This window comes from Quercus suber, unplaced genomic scaffold, assembly GCF_002906115.3.
Source record: "Quercus suber isolate HL8 unplaced genomic scaffold, Cork oak 2.0 scaffold_469, whole genome shotgun sequence".
NCBI lineage: Eukaryota > Viridiplantae > Streptophyta > Magnoliopsida > Fagales > Fagaceae > Quercus > Quercus suber.
Window position 1 is genome coordinate 416,779 of NW_027069920.1, and position 10,436 is coordinate 427,214.

At 34.2% G+C, this 10,436-nt stretch overlaps 1 protein-coding gene across 1 annotated transcript; it reads left to right on the top strand.

The window, feature by feature from the left end:
- The first annotated feature begins 208 nt into the window (after positions 1–208).
- LOC112004031 (glycosyltransferase BC10) lies at positions 209–6,462 on the top strand. The gene is made up of 2 exons (XM_024036256.2): positions 209–1,591; positions 5,358–6,462. The coding sequence occupies exons 1-2, from the start codon at positions 1,070–1,072 to the stop codon at positions 5,994–5,996; spliced, it is 1,161 nt and encodes a 386-aa protein (XP_023892024.2). The 5' UTR covers positions 209–1,069; the 3' UTR covers positions 5,997–6,462.
- Positions 6,463–10,436: the final 3,974 nt, after the last annotated feature.

Genomic DNA, 10,436 nt, shown 5'->3' on the forward strand with positions numbered 1-10,436 from the left:
CGAACCCTTAACTTTTTATTCAAGAGTAATATATTTTACCGGTTGAGCTCATCCAAAGATTCCAATCCCAGGCCAACGAGCTTAGTTTTTATTGGGCTGAATGGCCAACAAGCTTAGTTAATTTCAAAGAAAAGTTGAAGTGGGAGCGCAATTCATCCGAAATATATTCATGCCTGCTCAATAGAAAAATAGTAATACTGCCAAACAAGCTCCAACACGTGCACACAGGACAAACCACAAAGACACACCCAGGCCCAGCGCCGGAGCTTTGTTGTAGAGCTCCCCAAACTTAAAAGGAAGAGACAAGCAAAACTAATAAGCAACCATTCTAGTTTTTTCCACCGAATTCATCCTACTTGTTTTTTGTTTTGTCACCCTTGTCTTTCTCACTCTCTTCAATGCCTTGGTTTCAGCAAACTCTTCCAACGTAGAGAGAGAGAGAGAGAGAGAGACATAGATATCAAAGAAGTCCGTTAAGACCTTTCTCTAGAAGTCCCTTAAGACCTTTCTCTCACCATACATTCACCTATATATTCCATATTCAATGAAAGCAGGCGCAATCAGAGGGAGTGTGAACTGATCCCATTCATTCTCTCATACGTCTATGGTATTAACTCCACCTTATAAAGCCCATACCAAAAGCAACCCACATGGTCAATGATATCACTGCCATGCTTTTGTCTTCTCTTTCTTTCATCCCCATGTTGCATGCTTTTTCCATATTTGCCAAGAAAATTGGAGTAGGAATTTTTTATTTGGTTTAGGATTTTCCTATTATTGAGGGGAACTTTTATTTGGGGATAAATCATTTGGTGAGGGCTTGAATTTCTTTTTCCTGGTTGGGTGTGATCTTGGTCTGGATGGGTTCTTGAATGTTTTTATTTATGTGGGTTTTGATTCTTGAAGATAATCAAACACCCATATGACAAAAACCAATATTGCTTCATCATTGCCACTGTGAGATGCAATTCCAGCCAAATGGGAGAGTTTTGATATGAGTTTGATGTTTGTGAAAAAAACAGAAAACATAATTCCCAGAAGCTGAATTTGATTGGAAATTGAAGTAAAGATGCAACCAAGGTTGATGGCACTGGAGGAAGGCAAGGACCTTGCCACTACAGTGAGAACATATCAACCTAGGGCTTTGCCTCTGAGAGTTCTTCAATTTTTCTTGGTATTTTTGGTTCTGGGTCTTGGGGTTTCAGTTTGCAGCATGTATATGATTCGATATTTTAAAGTTCCAAATGCGGCTCCAGTAGCACAGCCCAATTTTGTGCCTTCTTTCTTTGTTAAGCTAGATGGTATACAGAGTTGGATTAGGCCTCCATCAAATTTGTTGCACATCATGAATGATACTGAGCTGTTGTGGCGGGCTTCGTTTGTTCCTCAAATAAAGATTTATCCTTACGATAGAGTTCCTAAGATTGCATTCATGTTCTTAACAAAGGGGCCATTGCCAATGGCACCTCTTTGGGAGAGGTTCTTTAAGGGGCATGACGGGTTTTATTCGATCTATGTTCATGCAATGCCATCTTGTGATGCCAACTATCCACCTTCATCAGTTTTTTACAGGAGACAAATCCCAAGCCAGGTATCAGAGATCTTTGGTTCTTTTTATATATGTTTAGTGGCATGAGTGGTTCTCTTTATTTCATCAAAAGTAATTTCTTTAATTACTATTATTGTTGTCTCCTGAATATATATTAAAAATTGTCTGTACAACTATAAACTGTCTGATATTTTGTGAATTGAGATGGCCCTGAAGCTGCTGAAGAGCTACCCTTTTGAGTTTTATAGGGACCCATCAGCTGTAGAATTTTGAAAGGAATCAATGGATGTATTTGGCCGTATTGGCCGTATGTTCATCCAATCCCTAATAAATTGCTAATTATTTGCTTAGCATATTCTATTCAAATGGCTAGATGTCACCCTCTATAATTTTTGTGACAGTATAGATATATATTGGCAGTCATTGTAAAGGTAGGATTGATAGGTGATGGGCAATATATAATTAGTTGAGATGCTTCAGCAATTATGTTGGAGACTATTGATTGCATTGTCGAGGAGTGACCGTGTTTTAAGTTGAAAGGTAGAAAATGAAGATCAAATGAAGTTAGTGCTTAGTGGAAATTGATTGACAACGTATAGCATTAAAAAAACTTACCTATCAAAAGACCAAAAAAAAAAAAAAAAAAAAAACTCTTCCCCGGTGGAATGTTGAAGGGGATTCATTTGGCTGTCTCAAATGGAAAAAGACCCTTGTAGTTGTCCTGCCCAAATATTCAGGACATGACCTTTTTGAGTTGTGACTCGGTTAGTTTAGAAGGCTGTATGCTACACCATATCAGTTTACATCCAAGCATTTGTGGGTCTTTTACATGGAAAGACAATGTGAATAAACTAGAAAGCACATTGGAGCCATACTTTGTAAAAGGAAAGATTAGAATTTGCCATACATTCCCTATATACTACTAGTATCAGTTTGTTCCGGTCTATTGCACTTTTCTTGTGCCTGTTTCACCTTGGGGTTTAGTTTATAGGTCTAACCTTGTAACCTATGATATAACCACAGACTGGGGAATTCCTACTAGGAAGGTTCCATCCTCTTTGTTGTCTTTGGGCAACACAATAGAAAGGATGTACAAATTTTACTTAGATTCACTTTATGGTTGTAGTAATATTTAACTGATATTATGTGCTCTGACTTCGGACAACTTCTTTGCATATGGTGGATGCCAACCAGTGACTAGGAAATGCTTCTGGCTGTTTCTTTTTAAAGCAAATAGTTTTATAGGCTTTGTCAGACCATTTCTTGCTGCCTCTCATCACTCATTCACCCAATTCCAACCCAATTCCCATTCCAAACTTTTCCTTGATGTACATGATTCAGTCATCAGTTTTTTTTTCTTTTCTTTCTTTGGTAAGGGTGAATCTCTAACCACTAGCAACACATACATATAAGTTGAGTTTAAGGCAGGGGCTCCAGTTTTTGGGTATAAGTTCCTTTGAAGTGTCATTTTTGTTCCTAGATGGAATAATTTCAGAATTGGTTTTGTCAATTCAACGTTGAATCAAGAGGGGCCATTATTGAGTTGTATCTGACAATAAACATGTTGTGGTTCATTTGTAGTAGGAAATAACTGGTGACCTCTATAAAGTTGTGCACCATCCTACATACTTGTAGTTTTTGGCCATTCATCCTCATTTCTTAATTTTCACTTTGATAGTCCTCAATATCCAGTTCAATGGCTATCTGGCATCTGCTTTGACATGTAACAGTCTAGAAGGCAATAGTGACATGTGCGTATTTTCCTGAATGACACTGGTGAAACATCTGCTTCAAATGGATGCACCACCAGTAATGCTTTACATGCCCCTATTATTATTGTTAAGCATCATGCTTTGGCTTGTTACTTCTCTTTTAAATGCATGCTGCCTTTTGGGACTACATACTTTTTGCATTGAAAATTTATATATTATGCAGTTAATCTCTTCTTTGTTTGATAGAGGCAAAATTTTCATTTTGAATGAGAAATGTTGATGCATTTTTGTTTGGCACCTTGACCAACCTTTAAGTATGTGTGCACCACATGGCACTTCTACTGGAAGCTAGAAATCTCTTGCACCCTTTTTTTTTTTGTTTTTTTTTTTTTTTTTGGGTGTGGGTGGGGGTAAATTTCCTCCTCTTAGGGTATATAGCCAATCAAAGATTATGTAAAATTATCTATTTGCTTGGAAATTCCTGTTCTGAAATGCCAGAGCAATTTCCTCTCACCCAAAGCTTTATGTTGACATCATTAGAGCATTAACTTTTGAAGTAAAGTTAGATTGTCAAAATGATGTTGGCAAGCCTGTTTCTAGAGAAGCTTCTGGACTTTGTAGGATTTTGTGCTCGGAATAGCAACGATGTGAGTGTGGAAATGATGAGAAATTTTCTAGCTGTATTTTTTAAGATGTTTCTATTCAGCATGTTTTCTTTCATGAAAAAGGAAAGGAAAATAAAAGAAAATTAATCACCATGTTTTCTCTTGTTGGGAAAATTAGCCACTCATTTTCCTATGGTTTTTTGATGAACAGGTGACAGAGTGGGGAAGAATGACTATGTGTGATGCTGAGAGGAGGCTCCTGGCTAATGCATTGCTTGATATCTCAAATGAATGGTTTATCCTGCTGTCTGAGGCATGCATTCCTCTTCATAACTTCAGCACTGTCTATAGCTACTTATCAAGATCCAAGCACAGCTTTGTGGGTTCATTTGATGAACCTGGACCCTATGGGAGAGGGCGCTATAATGAAAAAATGGCACCTCTGGTCAACCTCACCAATTGGCGTAAGGGGCCTCANTGAATCAAGAGGGGCCATTATTGAGTTGTATCTGACAATAAACATGTTGTGGTTCATTTGTAGTAGGAAATAACTGGTGACCTCTATAAAAGTTGTGCACCATCCTACATACTTGTAGTTTTTGGCCATTCATCCTCATTTCTTAATTTTCACTTTGATAGTCCTCAATATCCAGTTCAATGGCTATCTGGCATCTGCTTTGACATGTAACAGTCTAGAAGGCAATAGTGACATGTGCGTATTTTCCTGAATGACACTGGTGAAACATCTGCTTCAAATGGATGCACCACCAGTAATGCTTTACATGCCCCTATTATTATTGTTAAGCATCATGCTTTGGCTTGTTACTTCTCTTTTAAATGCATGCTGCCTTTTGGGACTACATACTTTTTGCATTGAAAATTTATATATTATGCAGTTAATCTCTTCTTTGTTTGATAGAGGCAAAATTTTCATTTTGAATGAGAAATGTTGATGCATTTTTGTTTGGCACCTTGACCAACCTTTAAGTATGTGTGCACCACATGGCACTTCTACTGGAAGCTAGAAATCTCTTGCACCCTTTTTTTTTTTGTTTTTTTTTTTTTTTTTTTGGGTGTGGGTGGGGGTAAATTTCCTCCTCTTAGGGTATATAGCCAATCAAAGATTATGTAAAATTATCTATTTGCTTGGAAATTCCTGTTCTGAAATGCCAGAGCAATTTCCTCTCACCCAAAGCTTTATGTTGACATCATTAGAGCATTAACTTTTGAAGTAAAGTTAGATTGTCAAAATGATGTTGGCAAGCCTGTTTCTAGAGAAGCTTCTGGACTTTGTAGGATTTTGTGCTCGGAATAGCAACGATGTGAGTGTGGAAATGATGAGAAATTTTCTAGCTGTATTTTTTAAGATGTTTCTATTCAGCATGTTTTCTTTCATGAAAAAGGAAAGGAAAATAAAAGAAAATTAATCACCATGTTTTCTCTTGTTGGGAAAATTAGCCACTCATTTTCCTATGGTTTTTTGATGAACAGGTGACAGAGTGGGGAAGAATGACTATGTGTGATGCTGAGAGGAGGCTCCTGGCTAATGCATTGCTTGATATCTCAAATGAATGGTTTATCCTGCTGTCTGAGGCATGCATTCCTCTTCATAACTTCAGCACTGTCTATAGCTACTTATCAAGATCCAAGCACAGCTTTGTGGGTTCATTTGATGAACCTGGACCCTATGGGAGAGGGCGCTATAATGAAAAAATGGCACCTCTGGTCAACCTCACCAATTGGCGTAAGGGGCCTCAATGGTTTGAAGTTAATCGAGAACTTGCAGTTAAGATCATTGCTGATGTCACTTACTACCCCAAGTTCAAAGATTTTTGTCGACCAGCATGTTATGTGGATGAGCACTACTTCCAAACAATGCTGAGCATCGAAACGCCACATCTTATCGCAAACAGGAGCCTTACTTATGTGGACTGGTCAAGAGGTGGTGCTCACCCTGCTACATTTGGGAAGGTTGATATTAAAAAGGAATTCTTCAAGAAGATTTTTAATGGCAAAATATGCCTTTACAATAACCAGCCATCTTCACTTTGTTACCTTTTTGCTAGAAAGTTTGCTCCAAGTGCTTTGGAGCCTCTATTGGAATTATCATCCGAAGTTCTAGGCTTTTGACAAATGCTTGGCTTGTGAGATGCATATTTGGATTATTGCTAGTTGGAGCACGTCGGTTTAGTAATGCGCTAACCCCATTAAGGTTAGATGTGATTGATCTTTTGATACTCCTGCGTCACAGGATTTTGAAGCATCCAATATTACACAGCATCAGAAGTATAGAAAATCAGAACCTAAAAGTAGTATCTTAGACAATCTCAGGCATAATAAATATTACGTCTCATTGGGTTGTTACTTGTTAGTAGATTAGACGTAATGCTACTGTAGCATTATTAAATAAAAATCTTGTAATCTCATTTTTGGTGGATGTTTTTCTTTGCACTAAAATTCTTTCTATGTTTTTTGTTTTTGGGTAGTATGAAATACAGCCACCTCTAGTTCTTTAACAATTTGAGGCATTAGTTGGATTAAGTGAGGTATGATATTTGAAATTTGATCTAATTAGATTTCTTTTTTTCTTAAATCATTTCCATATTTCAATTTTATTTTCTGTGATTGGTAGCAATCTTGCAATATAGCTTTGAGAGTATTTGATGCCAGACTTTGCAAGCATGTCCAGTCTTTATGTCATTATGTTGACATGAAAGAGCAATGAATAGGTTTTTTTTTTTTCTTTTCTTTTTTTATTATTTTTATTTTTTATTTTTTAAATGAATAGGTTATCTTGAATGAAGTATTATCATTATTTGCATTTCCTTGATCTTAATGTATGTTACAGTTAACATCAATTAATTATACTGCATCCTGCATTTATTATGTTACATACAATCTTCATGTTTTATGAATAAACCAGAGATGTATAAAAAAAAAAAAGAATAAACCAGAGATATGTTATTGATAGTAAGATGCTCGAAGAATTTGGACATCTATATTAACAGAAATGATTATATATTATCTTCTAATCGGTAAGAAATAATTCCCATTGATTAATCAGTGAGTCGACCAAAGCGAGTTCAACCCATAGTCCCTGATACAAGTTCAAGACTTTGATTGGAAGTTCAAAAGGATAAACAGCAATTTCATTTTTCTTTTTTGGGGTAAATGGAGGGGGTGAGGGAAGAGAAATTTTAGTGTATATTTTTTTTAATACATTGTAATTGGAGGAAGAATTCAAACCGTGTTTCTATTTGATCTAGGCCCATTAAATTGTTGAAATCTATCTGTAAATAAAACATATTATTTAATGCATCCTGTGGATCAATCTTTATTTTACATACATGTGGGTTTCATATGCATGACTCACTTGTGGAGTTTATTTTTTTTGTGAGAAGTAGTATATTGGCTACACTGAATAATTTCATCATATATAAATAATAATTGGTACCATTAAAAAATGGACGGACTTAATGGAAATAGAAAATTTTATTTTCAAAATAAGTATATTTTTCTTTTGAAGAAATTTTTTTAATAAGTATTAGATGAGTAGTCATTGGGTTTCCATCTATTTCTTTTCTTTTTCTTACTCAAAATTTTCTAGAGGAGCAAAAATCTTAGATTCTTAATAGAAGGATAGCTGTAGAATAAAGGTTCAAAATTAGCTCATATCAAATAGTGTCCCGAGTAAAACTGGTCAAATTCCATAAAAAATAAATAAAGAAAAAAAATTGGTCCAACATTGAAAATATTTGATAATTTGGTTCATAATTAACTCTTATAGAATAGTGTCACGAGTAAAAAATCTGATCCAACTTCCATAAAAAATAAATAAAGAAAAAAAAAGAAAAAAAGAACTAGTTCAACATCGAAAATACTATATTTTTTCTTCTATTAAATGCACTAAAAATGTCTTGGAAATTTGGACGAAGGGCACCAATTTTTATAATTATTTTTTCAAGATACCAAAGAAGAATAGGTCTACACAAAACCCCTTATACCATGGTCATGGTTCAAGAGCAAGAGGTCCTTCAATTCTTCCACATTCTCTTTGAGGCCAATTCTATCCAACTGCAAATGCAAGAGCCAAATTCATCATCACATAAGGTTATGTAAAGCCTGAATTTCTGAATGCCTGATATTAACTCTTGCTACTTGTGGATTCTTTGAAGGAATTTCCAAACTCCACCCCCCCCCCCCTCTTTTTTCCCAATAGTTCATTAACTTTTTCTTTAAAAAATTGTGATCCTTACATGAATTCTCTTACTTTCATTTTCCTGGTGCTTTTCATAATTGTCATATGCTTCATATGGGTTCCCATGCCTTGGAAATTAAATTAGCACATGTTTCATATTTTGTATAAACCATATTTATGATGTGATGAATAATAGGTTCAACAACTTTCATTTTATCCACACTAATTCTCTCCAAGCCCTATACCAATTTACCAATTCATTAAATCAACTATTGCCCTCTGAATACAAGAGTGACAAAAGTATATCCTTACAGGTATTTATGGTTTTTCCAATACCATGCAAGTGACCCTCAAAATTATTAGCATCCCAGAATGATTTTACACAAAAGTAAAAGAGGGTACAAGTCGATAAAGCAGGAGAAGAAAATAATGAGAACTCGGAAAAGAACATTAACTATTCAGGGGAGCTATCAAGTGAAGAACCAAAACAGTGGCCCTCTAACATGATTATTAAGAATATTGAGCCCTCTCCTTTAATATCCTCTTATCAATTGTCATTGGTGATTTCTTTCTCTATGTCATGCGCAAATTAAATAGAATCTTTTACTTATCATGAAGGGAAGCCCTATTATTCTTTTTTCCCCTTATCGGTGCAAAGATTTAAATAATAAAAAGTCTAAAATATTAAAATAGACTTTGGCCCTGTTTGGATTGAGGGGGAGAGGAAGAAAGAGTGGAGGAGAGTAGAGTTGGTCAAAAATAGTCTAATTTTTAGCCAATTTTACCCTATTCTCCTCTGCTCTCTCTCCTTCCCCCTCAATCTAAACAGACCATTAATGGCATGCATCAAGGCACCTCTTATCATGGACTTACAATTGGTGAAAAATATTAAATCGAGCAATGGTTGGTATAAGAAACATTTATAAATTTCTGACTTAATAGCTACAAACTTATTATAAATAATGAGACCTGTCTTTTAATATCGTCTTATCATTAATGATTTCTCTATGTCATGTGCAAATTACATGGAATAGGGGCAGCACTTCTTGTGACTTCAAAAAAAAAATTATATAAATTTTTTTATTAGTTTATTTTATGCTTAAAAATATTTTTGCATACATTAGCTGAAATCTTGCACACCTTGATCATAGATCAATACAACCTAAAACTAAACAACAATTAGACATTTAGTGTATTATTTATGTTAGTACTTAATTGAAGAAAAAAAAATAGTAAAGTTAGCAATTGTTCAAATATTTGATTGGTTAAGTAGACACTTAGTGTAATATTTATGTATGAATGAATATGTATGAGTAGGTTAATAAATAAGGGTTTGGCTTACCTCCAATACTTTTTCAACTGGATTATTCTTTTATTTTAATGAGAAATTATCACATCACCCACTAACTAAATAAAAGGTAGAGATTAAAACTCACTACCACTTGTCATTGTGTATTTAAAATAAAAGGAAAACTCTAGTTAAAAAAGTGTTAGAGGTAAGCCAAACCCAATAAATAATATAGTGTTAGTTTTTTTGAGAAAGAATATAGTGTTAGTTGGTTACTCATTTTAGTTGAAAATATTTTTATAAAAATAATGACAACTACATAAATATAAATAAATGTTATACAAACTTAACACAATAAAATGGTCACACCTAGCACATTGACAATAGATAATAAAAACTGATAATGAATTATCATGTAACGATTTTAAAATATGAAAGCTTGTAAAAATTGTAAAATTTCATATATTTGCATTTTTTTATGACTTGATATGTTCAAGTTTTTTTTTTTTTTTTGGTATTAAATTTTATTTAATTAAAATTTTTTAGTGACCCTTTTGAAAAAAATTCCTAAAACTGCCACAGACATGGATTCTTTTATTTATCATGAGGGGAGGCTATTTTATTCATTTTTTTTAATCGATACAAAGATTTAAATAAAAAAAAAGTCTTTAATAGACACATGTGAGAATATTAAAAATATTAAAATAGACTCAATAGCATGCATCACGGGACGGCTGGGGATCGATCCTCTTATCATTGACTTGCAGCCAGTGAAAAATATTAAATTAGAGTAATAATTGGTATATAAGACTCATTTATAAATTTCTGACTTAATAGCTCCATGATTTAAGCATATCATTCATATCTAATATGCAAAAGTTGTGAGTTCTAATTAACTCAATTGATAAAATTTCTGGTAATTGAATAAGAGATATAGGGTTCATTTATCGCTTATACCAAAAATCGATCGGTGTCTTAGTTTGATGATAAAGAACTATTATCAAGAGTAGATGCTATAGGTTGAAATTCTTTTAAAAAAAAATTATGCAAAAGTTTATAAACATATAACAATGCTGAGAATTAG

Bases quoted from the DNA above. Each gene is read 5' to 3' on its own strand.
- LOC112004031 (XM_024036256.2), top strand. From the start codon at position 1,070: ATGCAACCAAGGTTGATGGCACTGGAGGAAGGCAAGGACCTTGCCACT. The intron at 1,592-5,357 runs GTATCAGAGATC...TTTGATGAACAG, and splicing joins GGAGACAAATCCCAAGCCAG to GTGACAGAGTGGGGAAGAAT.